Below are 16,142 nucleotides of genomic sequence, written 5' to 3'. Positions count from 1 at the left end.
ACAAATTCTCCCTTCCCCACCAACTTTCACCTGTCCATCAAACATGCCCTTATGTTTAAACTGTCTATTTCCACTTTGAAGCATATTTTACAATATGCATAAATACCATGAGTTTTTCAACACACATTAGCATGTCAAGATTGACACTTTGTTTGGATGGAAGGAAAGAGAAGAAAAGAGGGGTGAAAAGGAAAGTAAAAGAAAGGGAGGGAAATGGAATGAGAAAGGAAAAAAAAATGAAAGGAAAGAGAATAAGTGATTATAAAAGTTGTTGGGATGTAAAAGAAAGAATTGCTAAAATCATGATTGTTGGACTACATAAAAGAAAATAAAAGATATAATCTATATTATTTACAATAATACCCCTATACTAGACTATAATGAAGAGGGATGAGGTATCACGCATGGTGGTAAAAAGATAGACAAAAAAGAGAAAAGAGACAAACTTAAGAAACTTTTTTGCTGTGATGGTTTACATAAACAGAGACTCGATCGATAGATCAAAACAGATGCTAGTATCACATAAAACATTGTTTGTGCATGCACAAAGAAAAGAAAGGGTACATACGGTAGAAAGTGATCAAAACAGATGCTAGTATCACATAAGAAGCAATGAAGCTGTTCGATTTCCGTGCCGGGAAGGAAAAGGCTCCCAAGGAAACTGGGGAGTCGTTCGAAACATCCAGCGGGGCAGACGCTTCCTCGACGCCTTCTCCTTCCGCAAATGGAGTGAATGAATGACAATGCCTGCCTTGTAGCTCCACTCAGTCCGCCCGCCCGATCGCAAACCAGGGCGATTCTGCTTGCTTCTTTCTCTTTTTCCATTCCGGGAAGGTATACTTTTATTTGCAAGTTCAGAAGTTTGATTTCCGTCGTTCTTTTCGTTTCCGCTAAGATTCTTTTGTTTCTGGTTTACTTCAGACGTAAGGATATCCTTTGACGTTGCTCTCATCGACTTGGTTGTTCAGTGAATTTTTCTTCACTATTTTTTTCAGAGGTGAGGTAGTACAAGGCGAACTGCTCTGTTTCTGCGGTTTGATTGGAGCCGGGCAGTGATATCATTCACGTTCTAGTATTTTGAAGATTTTTCAGTTATGGGATTTCTTATCTGCTAAAATTTTGCCTTCCTGTACTCGTTTTGTTCTCTGACGGGATCATCTGGTTCCAGGGTATCCTTGTCGAGATGACTTTCGAAGCTCCTTCCTTAAAACTTCATCCTTCTTGAAATCCTTTCTCAACTCTCTCTCTTTGTCTCTGTCTGTTGTCCTCTCTCATGTACGGGCACAGGCACATGTTCTTGTCATTTGTTCCATCAGGAAAAGGACAACCATATTGGTGTTTATTTTTCTTTTTCATCTTCCTTATAAAAAATGTTTCCTGTCACTCTTTTAGCTTCCTTGTGGCTTTGAGAAATGCTGTGTAATCCTTTTGGAATCTGACATGGGACATGCACCATTCCTATTTACTTGCGATTTGTTATTCATTTACGTATTTCTTCTATCTGTCACTCTTTATGCATGTTATTTGTTGTTTTATGCCTTCATTTTGTTGTCCTCATGTATTGTAGTTTGTTGTTCTTAGGGGCTGTTTGCTTATTAGGTTTGTTGGCCAATGTGGACATTAGTGTCTTCCTTGAAATAAACTTAACTGTATTCTCTTCTCCACTTGGTCTAGGTGAAGACCTTATTATGGCGCTGAGGGAATTGGACGAAGCTCCAAAACCAACGCCCAAGAAGGCAGGTGCTACTTCAAAGGCCATCTTGAATCAGAAGTACGCTAGCAAGGCTTGCTATATAATTGAAGAAGTGAATGACGAATCAACAAACAATGCATGTCCTGGATTAGCCATACCACAACAGGGACAAATTAAATTCCGCTGCCGCTTAGAATTACCTGAGTTCACTGTTGTTTCAGATGTCTTCACCCGGAAGAAAGACGCAGAGCAGGCTGCAGCAAAGATGGCATTGGAGAAGGTTGTTACCGTCCTCGATGGCACTTTTTACTTGTTGACTTCAATTTTTCAATCGACATGGTTGTGCTTGAGGATGGTAAATGGTGAAAAAAAAGTTTAGTAAATTCATACCGCCAGTTTTTTGGTGCCTTTCTTAAGCCAAACGTCATCCAGCCAAACCAGCTAATAAATTTCATTCTTCATCCTCCCGCTCCATTTCCCCCCTTTTAAACTCTCCTGCCTTTTTCCTTTTGCCTACTCGTGTGCTATTTCTTTGGCTGCTACAATCCTATTTCTATTATTCTCTTTTTCCCTCCGCCTCCTTTATTTCCCTCTTTTCTTGGTTTTTTTACCCTTTTTTATTTTTTGCTACGAACCCTACAAATTGTTTTCTTTTGTGTTCTTTTCTAGTTGGTGCTACAGTTTTCCTCTAACCGTGCGATCTTGCAAGGATTAGTGTAGTTGCTGTCAGATTATGCATGTCTAATTATTTGTTAATAATAGTCAACTGTGTCACATGGATGTGGGGTGCAAGTGCCGGTGCGGGATGTGGCAAGTTCCAAAAAAAATTGCGTGCGGGTGCGGCGAGAGCATATATATATGTATATATATATATATATATACATATATACATATATACATATATATATATTATATGTATGTATGTATGTATACATATATGTGATATTTGCTATATAAGTAATTTTATTTGTTATCTTAATCTCATACAAAATTCAAAGTTTTGTTAAGCAAAATAAGGGGGAGAGAGAGAAGAGAGAAAGCCAGGAGGAAAAAAAATAAAAAAACAAGAGAAAAGAAGAACGGGTGTGGTGAGCAGCACCTGGTTCGGTTTGACCGCGTCGGGTGCAATGTCGGGCAGCACCCGCACCGGTGCCACTAGTGCAGGTGCGCCACCATAGTTGGCGCACCCGTGTGACTTGGATAGTCATTTGTACTTATCTCTTTAATATAGTATGTTTGTTTTTCATGTTTAGTTTGCTTGATTGTTAGTGTTCATTATTTCTTTTTCTTTTAGTGCTGTTAAATGCCTATAAGCCTTCAATTTTGTTTTAATAATTGTTAATGATGTTCTGGAATTATCTGCTGCATAATGTGCATACACTTTTCCTGTTATATTTGTCTTGCATATATGTACGTATTGGTTTTCAATGTTCGTTTTACTTTTCTTTTGAGGATTAGCCTATTATGTGTTGAACTGCTTGATTGTTTCTTAGACTTGTTAAGTTAATTGCGTTTTAGTGTGCAGGGTATGTAACCATGCAAAATGTATATTTGTAAGGAAGTGCCTCGAGCAGCAGTCTAGATATATAGTGGATGTGTCAAACACACTCACTCATAAAACCACAAATTAGAACTATCACTACTCTTTACTTGTATTAGTGCTAAATGACATACAAATAACATAGACAAATAGTCACTGACTCACTGTTATTTTCATAAAACATCCTATTGAAAGGTTTTGTATTATAAAGGGACTGGGTCCCCAATATATACAAAAGAACTTCTTGTTTTTACACCACAATTCACGTGTTGTCTCAACAAGGTTACTCCATTGCTTTCTATACTAAGTCATGGAAGAAAAATTTATAAGCATGTCTGCCTGTGAAAAATAACCTGTTGCAGTAGTGTTTGCAGTGCACAATTGGATGATCATTCAGAATATACAATGATCATCGCATCCTGAAGTTTTGGTTAGAACGTGTCTCCTTGGACAAGCAAAATTGCTTTGATACGAGTTACAAATAGTTTATAAAAAAATGGAATGAATACAGGCTGCAGATGCTTTATCAAAAAACTTGAAGAGAATGGAGAAAACAGGATTCTTATAGAGTTTTTCTCTAGATCATGTCTTCCATTTGGCAACAAACTGAAGAGGACCATAATGTTAATGAATCAGTTTAGTCATCAAAGCAATTGCAGGAATCTTTAATTGATGTTCCACAGAGAAACCTTGGTTCCTTGCTATGCTATAAAAAATGACTATCATTGCCAAAGGATCTAATCTTGCTTCCACAACATTTGAAACAATTCATGGATCAGAAAGGCTGGACATTCAGGTAGCATTTGATTTCTTTCCCTATTTTGGAGGGAAAATTTCACCAAGAGAAAGTTCCCTTTGGGCACGTTTGCTTGCTTGGAAATGCACTGTAGCTGCATCAAAAAAATTCAAATTTTCAAAAAAATTTCCTCCCCATCAAACAAGGGACGAAAAAAGTATCTGTTATCTCATTTTCTGGAATTTTTATGCTGGAATTTTTTTTTCACCGTTGGGGGTGGAAAAAAAAATTTCCGAAGACGCTTAGTGACAACGGTAAAAGAATTGAAGATGGAAAGAGGACTCAACGTCTCCAACCAATACCAAGAGAAACAGTTGAAAACAAAATAGAAAGGAAATCTATTTACAACGGTTCAAATGGAACCATGATAAAAAGAAAAGCCTCTATGTATGATGTAGGATGATGAAATAGAAAATGAAATGATCTCTCGTGGATGTAAGTCGAATTGACTGAACCACGTAAATCTGTCTTTACTCTGCTCTTTCATTCTTTCTTTTATGGTATCAGAGCCATATGGTGGCAGATATCTCCACCGAACATACTTGGTGATTGCTGGCAGCGTTGGATGCACAATCCTGGCAGGAGGTTTCCAGCGACAGGCTCCTCTCTCCGTCTTGACCGCTCCACCTCCTCCTCCGACCACCCTCCTCTCCCTCTTTGATGCCTTTTCGTCTTGAGTTTGTTGATCCCGCCATCTTGAGTTTGTTGATCCCGCCATCTTGAGTTTGTTGATCCCGCCATCGCTGCTCTCGGGCCGAGCCATCCTTTAGCTCCGACCCTCCCCCACCACGACCATTTGCAGCAGAGAGGTGCTTTCTATGGTGGACCATGGTTCGCCGGAGAGGCGCTAGGGCGCGAGTTCACCGATGTTCTGATTTGCCCGGATTGGAACAAATGAGCATTCGCTGAGGTTTGAGACCATAGGCTGCGAAGTCACCATCAGGGCCCTGTAGACTTTAAAGGAGCGCATTGGGGTCATTCAGGTTCTGCTGCAGAACGCGGCGACGGCTTCATAAACGATGCCGTTTTGGGGGAAATTGAGTATGGCGGAGGGTTTGGTGGGCATGGTGGCATTGATGTAGCTAATCAAGGGCTTCATCAAAAAGGAATGACAAACTTAGGTGGTGGTGGTGGGAAAGGGGATTTCAAGTATAGTAACACAAGTTCCGATAGCTGGTTCTGGACAGCGGGTTGCGAAGAATGACGGGAGAGTGGAAGAGCTCTAACGAGAGGAAGGAAGTCGATGGATTGCTCGAGATGAACTTCCTTCGATCCGCACAGTTCGAGCGTGCAGAACCGAAATGCAGTTATGCATAATGTTGAGCTCCACAACAAGAAATTGGGATCTACTTCATGGAGAAATCATACTGGCTCCCTGGAAGAAGTCAATCAGTATATGGTGGAAAAGGAACAGTCAAGTTTGAGCTCACGAACCGTTGCGTCCGCCAGCAGGAAGTATGAGGCTGGGGAATCCAGGACAAGTAATGAAGCAAAGACAGTTGAACGAGTGAATGGTGCTGATCCTGATAAAATTGATGATGCGATAAAGGTCCGCTGTGCAGAGTGAAAGGGTTAAGCAGTTGGCTTAAAAAACATTTGGATTCCTAGGTGTGTTCCCAAAGCTAATTGGTTCTCGTGTATTAGGAGTTTTGGGAGATTTTTAACTGAAAAGCAGTTGCAACGTTTGGGAGTTTCTCTTGCATCTCAATGCAAGATGTGCGAATCAGTGACAGAGGATCATGGCCACTTGCTATTTGCCTGTCCTACATCAAGGAGTATATGGATTTATTTTTTATCCTGGTTTGGAATGCTACATACCCAAAGACGATTTTGGGAGCATTTTTCCTGGGTGCAAAAGGAGAAAATTCTGCCACAAGGAATGGAAATGGTGCTGGATGGTCTGTTTTAACAATCATGTTTTTTTTTCAAAGACTGTTAAATACGATTCACAAATTAAACATGAAGTGTGGCAAACATGTTTAAAGTTTTCCTGAATGTTGAATGGCCTGCTCAAAAGCTTAATGTATTAAACTTGCGCCTCAAAACTAAGGTTTTTTGTCCTACTTGGTTGGTTAAACCAAGTGCAGGTTGGACTATTGAAATTGTTTCTTCAGTCATAAGTGGGACAAACCTTTGCAGGAGGATCCCATTCCCAGCTCATCATGTCAAGCAACCTGGGGAATCAAACGCTTGACGTTTATCCAATGATGTAGAGGCCTTAAACCTGACCCACCAACAATTCTGTCCGGAGGCTCTTGTTGAGTTATTGTCTGGCAAACTCTGTCCATGGACAAGTTAAGACAGACACTTTTTTGTTCCTAGTATCACATGCACCGCGGGTCTCGTATTTGAATCGTATAGTTCATTGACCTGCTTAGGTAACATGAATATTGCCAATGAGTCATGCAATGCAATGTTTAATTTGCATATTGTTGCAGCAGCCACGTGCATGGCGGAACAAAACTGTTCCGGACGGAGTCGGTTTTTAACTTTGAATGGATGAGCATAAATAAAAAGAATCTAACTAAATCGGTCAGGCACTTGCGGAATACCCTTCAGATTTTAAGACAAACAGACAAAAAAAAAACATTAACAAGTACTGACATGAAATTTTGGTAACCCGAAATAAACAAAGAATTTTTTTTCTAGAGAAAACATTCCACGTACATAATATTATTACAATAAAATCGTAACTAAGAGTTACAGTCGCTGTATGTGACACGAATTACGAAATCAGTGTGGCATAATAACCGCATTGTTTGCAAATTTGGAGAGGCTGTTCAAGATGATTATATCCTGGGGGAGCTTCATCATCTTGAACATGGTCTGCATTTTATCTCATCTCATAGTCATACTATTGCAGTTCAATCTAATAATGAGAGATGGAAGAGGCTGTTGCTGGAAGAATTACTGAGTATTAACCTCTATGGTAACAGGTTTTCTTGTATTGGGGGCAGACTTAACCATCTGGTTATTTCAGATGAATTCCTATCCTCTGTGGGTATTGCTTTGTTGGGTTCTCATGTGGAGCTGGATGTTTAGCTCTTGTTTGTTCTCTTGGTTTCACCTTGCTTTGCAAGGTAATTTTTGATTCTTTCATTCCTTATTGTATTCTTTCTCTGCTTTAATAATGAAAGGGCTCCGCCCCAGCTCACTTGCAGCAAAAAAAAAAAAAAAAAAAAAAAATCCTTGCTGTTCCAAATGTAACCAAACTACAAAACAAGTTTCCTGAAACTTGTTTCTTAGTTATCAAACTAAGAAACAAGTTTGAAGAAAATTTGTTTCTCAGTCATCACAAACATAGCGGAATGAGAATGGGAAAGATCTTTCCCATTCCTTTATTCCAGGAAACTTATTTCTAGAATCTTTTTTCCCATTCCAGGTTTCCAATCCATCAAACGGCCCCTTAGTAAAAGGAGGAAGAGGGGAAATTTCACCTCATTTTAAAATGACATGTTCTTGATGAACTAGAAAAAGTTCACCTAGATAAATTTTTGGGTGTTTGATCGCTAAAGTGAGGGAGGGGAGAAAAACAGTTGCAAATAACTAACCAACCATTACAAATATTTTTAATTTTTTAAATACTTTGATATAAAAATATTCAAAATTATTTTTAATTTCCTTGATTTCATTTTAAAAGTAATTTCAAATTATTTTAAATTTTTATTATGAACACATTTATTTTTAAAACATTTGTCATTATTTCTACATTCAAAATAGGCTGTTCCAACATCATGGCAGGGATGACAAACCCATTTGGTTAGGACAGACTAGATCGTTAGCCTTTAGATAATGACACTCATGATTAATCACAAACAACACAGACATTTGAAATGATACAAGAAGTAAAGATTTAATTACTTTTACTTTAGATATATTTATATTGTTCCAAACATTTGCATCCTAGCTGTCAAGTTTATGCCAAATTTACAAAGGGTTAATAATTACTGCAACATCTGCCTGTTCAAAACCATAGTAAAATGAATACTACAGATTGGAAAATAATATACGAGTGACAAATAATGTACTAAAAAATAAATACTACAAATCAGCAATATATATTACTCAATGGTCAACAGTAACATTCACATAAAAGAAAAATAAAAAATAATTGGCAATGTAGAGTAACCAGAAAAGTAATACACTGATGAGAAAAACTGAACAGTGATGATGCTAATGTGCGCAAGAATAGATGAGAGATGACAATGGACACAAGTCAATGCTGCTGTAGATCATGACTAGGTGTGGCTACGGTTGTATGAAAGTGCAATCTCTTCAGAAGATCTTACACATTTCATCAAATACATACAGCCTCAACTTTTCCCAAGCCCAAGAGAAATACCAACTTAAGGCAAAGGACTCCAGCATTGTCAAACAACAACAAAGAGAAAAGGCATTAAATTAGGATGGGTGCTAGTCATCGCTGAAGAGGAGACTGAAGAGGGAATATATACTATACAATGTGGTGAATGGATGGAAGGAATGGACTACAGCAGTGAAGGGCTTGATTTCCTCATTTGAAGGTGACGGTATTTGCTTCTGAAGGAGGGCAACAAAATGGAGATGGGTGGCGAACATGTGAATGTCACTGGTCATTGTTTTTTAGAACCAAATTGCCTATATACAGAGAAGTAACAATATTATGAAATTTTATGTCCCGATGAGAGATTGCTGCAAGAACTTGCTAGGATCGTGGCGGAGCTTCGATATTGTTGCATAGACAAGCTGCAGGGCACAACGAAAACCAGGAGTGTCGATGATGGCAAGACCAGGGGCAATGAAGTGTCATGCACAAGAGAAATGACGCTGTTTGATTGCTCTAAAAGAGAGAGATGGTGGTTGGACCTCACCTTACAAAAGGGAAGAAGAAGAAGAAGAAGGATGTCTATGGTGTCCCTGCTGCTCAGACGGCTGTTCTTGGTGTTCGAGGTATCACGAGTGTCCAGGTGAAAGTTTTCAACCAGGAGGACCTGATTTCACTGGGTAACTTTCAACCAGGGGAAGCTCATACAATTTCCCCTCAGCTTCAGTGTTTCACCTGGTTATCAAACTCATCCTCTGGGAAATTTACAACCTAATTCTGACTGTAACAGACTTTCTGGTGCCCCGGTATGTGGCACATAACTTAAGTAATATTTGGCATTGTTGTTTGTTGGAAAACCAAGTATGGAACACTCTAGAAACTACGGGCCCTGCGTATTCCAGACCTGATTTGGCAAGATGTATTTATGGACTTCATTCAGTCATTGAACTACTATGCAAGGCTCTAAGTGAAACCATTATTATGGCCCTCTTAGCTTACAAAATGCGAACCATTGCTCAGCCATCCATTTACTGCTCAGGCAGTCGCTGTTCCATTTCTTGGGAATATTGCCCGACTGCATCGAATGTGCAGCGTGTGACAGGGATAAGATCTTCATTAGTTTTCTTTGGCCAAACTATTTTGAATTCTGGGGCACAAAATTATTGTTGTTAAAAATTTGTATGATATTTGTGACAATGCTAGAAGGTTGTAATGTTTTCAAATATGGGAGTTGGAGATGGCTTTTATGAACTTCTCTTGGAAGGTCATTCTTAGCATGGTGTGATATTATTCATCTAATTAATTTTTGCTTGTTTTCTTATTTCTGTTTGCAGCTTGGTATCCTACTACCAAACAGCACCCTTACAATGAAGGAGCAATGGGAAAAATTGGTTTCACGCCTTTCTTTCTTATTTAAAGATGAGGTTGGTAATTTGTTATTATATTTGGCTTCAAACCATATTCTAATTCATTCTCAATAGTTTTTTATTTTCTCAACGTTTAAAAAATATATGGATGCATCATTCAACTTATTCTTCAAAGGAGAAAGGAAGAACATACTTAGTCAAATCTCTATTAGTTAGAGGCTTAGAGCTTACTGTACTTTACCATTTCGTACTGAATACAATTTAAAACTCATAACTGAAGCTGCTGCCAAGTTCTTTTTCAGTTGGAACTGCTGCTGGTAGAGGGCAGGTTGGAACCTGTTAGACTAGGAGCTTGGATCCAATGTAGGACTGAGCCGGGTTGTTATAAGTTATAACACTACCTCTGAAAGTTTTTATGGCAATAATTACATATTAAGTTTCCTTTTTTATCTTTGTCATTAGGATCTTCAACACACTTGCTGCGAAGCTGGATTCATTCGTTGTATTCTTTTCTCAAACTTGAACAATTTACTGTGCATATATTTCCCAAAGAAGATAAAAAAGTTTATAGATATATACATGCAAATGATCAAATTATGAGATATACTCAATATAAGAACATACGGCAAATGTGAAAGCAACGAAATACAAAATTTTAGAGAAATTAGGTAAATATCAACATTTTTCTTGAAACTCAAGGAAAAAAGATGCTGAGTGAAAAGCATGCAAAGAACATTTTAGTACAAGGATTTGCTACATGCTATCACATTTTTCCTACTTTTGTGAGTCAAACTAATGTATCAGCTGCTAAATAACTAATGATACTACTTAACAAGCAACATGGCAAATATTTCAGGATCTTTTCTAGTTTGGAGATCCTAAAAAGTACATGACTTTTTTAAGCACTTGTCCAAAAAAAGCACCATTTTTTAAAGGTTTTTAATATAATTCTTCTACCTTTAGGTATTACTATACTTGTTTTTTAAAAAAATGCAGTCTGGTTTAAATTCATTTTATGCAGAACTTAGCACTCATTGCTTGAATGTGTATGAGGTTATTGTTCTGCCTAACTGAGTGAAGTCCAAATCCTGCTAGAAACAACTTTAACCAGCATAAAGTACATTACACATCAACCCACAAATGCAAATATAGCACATATAACACCCTGCAAATGGCAATGTGCAAATGCAAATAACAATCGAGAAGTGAACCTGAAACTTTAACTTTAAAGTAAACTGCAGATGCAAATAGATCCATTCAATTTAGAGATACGAATATAATATTTGCATGCAAGACACTTGATCTAATGCTATGTTAAGAGGCCAACAAAATGAAAATGAAAGATTGGGGGTTGGGGGGAGGGGAGAGAGAGTCTGTGTGCTGTTTGTGAAGATATTTTTTGGAACATCAACTCAGTTTTGGGTCGATCTTTGTGAAGATTGAGTGCATTCTTACACTAGTCTTTCCTATAACCATGATTCATCTGCTCAGTCGGGTGCATTTCAGAGTTAACTGTAGTTATACCACAGATGACATTATCCTCATACTTGGTTTACACTTTTAAAATGTGTTTTTTGTTAGGCGTGAAGTTAGTGGGTTGGGAAAGTCTGTTATTGGGTCCATAGAGGCAGGATCTGCCTGCATGGAGTCAGTTTAGGGAACTAGGTCGGGTGGATGGTAGGTCTCAATAACCCACCCCATGTTTTAGGATAACAGTATATCAGGTCTTTAGGGGAGTTAACCCTAATTATCAATAGAATTACCAATCTTAAGGTGTAAAGGCTGGGCTTTCGCAAGGGCAGTGTGCGTGAGTAATTGCCCTCTATAGGTTAAGGCTAACATTGGTATTAGATCTATGGCTAACAAAGAAAAGTGACTTCAAGATGTAATGGCCGCTGTGGAAGCTCATAGGGAGCGTATGGAGGAGACTATGGAGCTGATGACCCAAAGACTGCACACAGTTGAGCGCCAGAACCAGGAAGCAGAAGGTAGGATGCAGGCGTTCATGGCAGATCAACATGCTTTGGTGATGATGACGAGGGACATGTTGCAGCAGGCAGAGTCACAAGATCACCGAGTACCGAGAGAACTGAAACCACCAGCTATGAGTTCCATCGCCCCCAACCCCCTCCTTTTCTTGCCCCCCTCTCTCCCTCCACCGCCATCAGGGGGATTGACATATTTGAAAGTCTATGGTGGGAACAGGGCACTCTGGAAGCAGGCCTGTATGGATTTTTGCGTTTTCCAAGAGGTGATCCGTTGAGTAGGATCTTCAAGGCTGAACAGTTTTTTGAGTGCCACGGGCTTTCCAGTAACCAACGAGTCGGGTATGCAGCCATCCACTTCGATGGACCAGCTATACGCTGCTACCGATGGCTCTTGTTGCAGCAGGGTAAGTTGGGGTGGACGGTGATAGCCACCAAACAGCTATCAGTCTCCTTCTTCATAGAGTTCTGCCTTAAACACACCAGTTATTACGAAGCCCAATTTCTTTCACGAATTGTAATTTTCATTAGGGTTTAGTTCCCTTAAGTGTGCGTATATAACATAACATGATGGGTTGGGTTGATTACAGGCCTAACTGGACCCGACCCGTTGCTTAACATAAACACTTAAATTGAAAACACAAAGACAAAGAGTAGCAGCAGAAATAAACGAAACTCAGTTGTTAGGTCTTGGCCTAACAATTCCCCCCTTCAAGAACACCTTGTCCTCAAGGTGTGAAGTTTGAAGATCAGAGAGTGATGTCCTCTGCCTTTTCCCAGGTGGCTGTGCTGCCATCATTTTGGTTCCATTCTATTAAGCACTCAATGGTCTTTGCTCCATTATGGCTGGTGGTGCGAATGCCCAATCTGCGATTAAGGGAAGGCAGTTACCTAGTCCTCCATCAAGGCTCTGAAATGAGTTCTTCCTTGAGTGGTGGTTGTGGGCAGGGCTTTAACTTCGATACATGGAAGACTGGATGGATGTTGCTTCCATATGGTAATAACAACTCATATGCGCAATGTTGTAAAAAGCGTATCGTAAGCTGTATCAGTCTGACATTAAGATGCGTTGTATCTTAAAATATCATAACCTATCGTAATTGTATCGTAGTTTTTTAAAAATAAATCAGAAAAATAGAAAAAAACCGAAAAGTCATAAAAAATTAACGTATCGCAACTGTATCGTAATGTATCGCAACGTATCATGACTGTATCGTACGATATAGTGTTTGTATCGTACAATACGTGCGATACAGACACGATACACCACCTGTTTACAATATAGGTGATGTATCGTATCGCAATTTTGAAACGCGACGATACGTATCATACGACACAACCCCATATCGTATGATACGTACAACACTGCATATGCAAGAGTCCCGACCCGCCTGATGATGCGGTATGGCCCAATGTACCTAGGAGCAAGTTTATTGTATCCTCTTAGCTGTCGATATCCTGCTCCATGGGTAGGAGGTCTGTGCAAATACACCCAGTCCCCCACAATGTATATCTGATCACGATGTCGGTGATTGTATTGGAGGACCATACGATTGTGTGCAACAATACACTTTGAGGTCCTTAAGGATGGCATTGAGACATCAGAGTTGTGTGTCCACTGTTTCTTTTCTTGTAGTTCCTAGTTGGTAGCGCCGTATATTTGGTGTAATTCAGCCATAAACTCAATGTTGTAAAAAGCGTATCGTAAGCCGTATCGGTCTGGCTTTAAGATACATTGTATCGTAAAATATCGTAATGTATTGTAACCGTATTCTTTTATTTTAATAAATCAGAAAAAATAGGAAAAAATTAATAAAAAATCAGTAAAAAAGAAGAATAATATGTTCTTCATAAAAAACACATAGATTTATAAGTAATAAGGTCCATAAGTCTATGGGATGCCACATCAAAAAACAAGTTTTAGATGTTACGTATTACATCACAAGATGATAATGAAATTGTGAAAATGTTCAATGTCAATACCTATAAAATGAAAGTACTCTTGACTCTCATTCATAATCTTCATCATATTCATTCTCATCTTCATTTCCATCTTCTTCTTCATTTTCATTTTCACGATTTAAAAAAACCTCTTTTCTCCCAACGAGAATCAGCCACCCACACACAAATCCATGGTTTAATCGATGATTTCATTTTGAAAATCAATGATTTGACAATGGAAATCGATAATTTCCCTCCACGGCAGCACAATCTCTAAGTTAAAAATGAAGAAGGGCCAGGTTTTTATAAAAAAACTCGAAAAGGGGGGTTCCAACCCCCATTTTTTGAAATCAGCCCGTATCGTACGATACAGGGCGTGTATCGTATCGTATTTTGTAAAAGATATGTATCGTATCGTACGTATCGGACCCGTATCGTACGTATCGTACAACATTGCATAAACTACTTCAAATGGGGTGACACCAGTTGAAGAGTGCCAACTAGTATTGTAGGAAAGTTCAGCCCATGATAAGTAGTCTGCCCATAATCGAGGTCGTTGTCCAGCAAAGCAGCGTAGATATGTCTCAAGACAACGATTGACCCGTTTGTTTGCGGGTGATATGCAATGCTTAATTGTAGTTTTGTGCCATGCAACTGAAAGTATTCTTTCCAAAAAGCACTAATAAAGATAGGATCTCTATCACTGGTTATTGTTCAGGGCATACCATGAAGCTTCCCTACATGGTCCTGAAATGTGTGGGCCACTGTCTTCGCCGTGTAGGGGTGGGACGGGCACGAAGTGAGCATATTTGGATAGGTGATCGACAACCACCAGAATGATAGATTTCCCTCGGGATGATGGCTGTCCTTCTATGAAGTCCATAGATAAATCCTCCCATATGAACTCAAGTGTGGGAAGTGGCTGGAGGAGTCCTGCTGGCCTCATGATCCCAAATTTGTTCCTTTGGCATGTGTCGCAATTTCGTACGAAGTCCCTTATGGCTCTTTTCATCCCGGGCTAATAGAATGTGGAACGAAGCCTACGGTATGTACTCTCCATGCCTTCATGGCCTACTGCTTGCTCATTGTGATAATGCTGTAGCAGTAATGTGGGTAGAGCTGTCTCCGGCGGAATGAATATGCGCCCTCTATGGTACAAGTAACTCAAACCCATAGACTTTTAGAGCATTGGTCCTCAACTGTTCTCTGATTTTCTTTACAGATTCTGCTTCATTCTGTGCATGTCGAATCTGATCCCACACGTGAGTTTGAACCAGTGATATGGTCAGCAAGCTGCTGTTTTGTTGCTCGAAGGATCTGGATAGACCATTGGCAGTAGCATTCTCCTTACCTTTGCGAAAGCAGACTTCGAAATCAAAGCTCATTAGCTTAAGTATCCATTTCTGAAGCGTTGGGGACAGCGAAGGCTATTGAAGATAGTATCTAAGGCTACAATGATTAGTCAACATTACAGAGTACAAACCATTGCCCCATAAGATAATATTTCCATTTGAGCACCATTAGGACTATGGTCACCAAATCCCTCTCATAGGTGGATTTACTAGCAAATGCCGCTCCCATCGCCCTGCTAAAGTAGGCAATTGGGTGGCTGTTGCGCACCGCCCCCCCAAAAGTCTGATGCATCCGACTCGATAGTGAACGGAAGTTAGAAATTGGGCATGTGTATAATAGGAGCTATTGTAACTGCCTCTTTTAGCCGTTGGAATGCTTGCTCAGCCATCGGCCCCCAAGCAAACCTGCCTTTCTTGGTTAGTTCCGTAAGAGGGGCAGCCACTAGGCCATGGTTCTTGATGAACTTATGGATTAGCTTGTGAGTCCAAGGAATGCATGCAACTCCCTCACTGTTTTTGGAGTTTTCCAGTTCTTCACAGCTTGGACCTTTTCTTCTTCTATGCTTACTTCCGCTTGGCTTATCACATGTCCTAGGTAAGCAATCTTCGCTGTACCGTGGATGTACATAGAAGACTTGGCATGTAGTTGATGTCACTGCAGCACTGCTCGCAGGAGCTGAAGAAGCTCCTGATCTTTCTTGCTGTAAACTAGAATATCGTCAAAAAATACCAATACGAATCGTTGCAAGAAGGGGCGAAACAAGTCATTTATCAGTGATTGAAAGGTGGAAGGTGCATTCGTCAGCCCAAATGGCATGACAGTGTCGTGGGTATGGAAAGCAGTTTTTGGAATGTCCTCTAACAATTTTGATTTGGTGGTAGCCAGAACATAAATTTAGCTTGGAAAAAAGGTGCGCCCCATGTACTTCATTAAGCAAGTCCTCCACTACAGGTATCAGATACCGATCCTTTATGGTGATGGCGTTTAGCACACGATAGTCCACACAAAACCGCTAATTGCCGTCTTTTCTAACCAGCAGGGCAGCGACGAAAACAAACTCCAAATCGACTGAATAACCCCCCGTTTCCAGCATCTCCTGCACTAGCTGCTCTAGTGCTTCTCGTTGGACACGGCTGTAGTGATATGGTTTGGACTTGACTGGTT

General features: G+C 39.7%; 1 protein-coding gene across 3 annotated transcripts in view; it reads left to right on the top strand.

Moving 5' to 3' along the window:
- The first annotated feature begins 560 nt into the window (after window positions 1-560).
- Window positions 561-16,142, top strand: part of LOC116264111 (small RNA 2'-O-methyltransferase) — a 34,902-nt gene continuing 19,320 nt past the window's right edge. For 2 of the 3 annotated variants that reach the window (XM_031644110.2, XM_031644108.2), the window contains exons 1-3: window positions 562-834; window positions 1,675-1,973; window positions 9,667-9,756. In XM_031644110.2, the coding sequence (XP_031499970.1) occupies window positions 1,689-1,973; window positions 9,667-9,756 (375 nt within the window). In that variant the 5' untranslated portion in view covers window positions 562-834; window positions 1,675-1,688. Of the gene's footprint in view, window positions 835-921; window positions 998-1,674; window positions 1,974-9,666; window positions 9,757-16,142 lie in introns of all 3 variants that reach the window. The other variant, XM_031644109.2, reaches the window with a different exon arrangement.

This window comes from Nymphaea colorata, chromosome 11 (assembly GCF_008831285.2).
Source record: "Nymphaea colorata isolate Beijing-Zhang1983 chromosome 11, ASM883128v2, whole genome shotgun sequence".
Taxonomy (NCBI): Eukaryota; Viridiplantae; Streptophyta; class Magnoliopsida; order Nymphaeales; family Nymphaeaceae; genus Nymphaea; species Nymphaea colorata.
The sequence above is the reverse complement of the archived record's forward strand: the minus strand, read 5'-3'. Positions and strand labels throughout refer to the sequence as shown.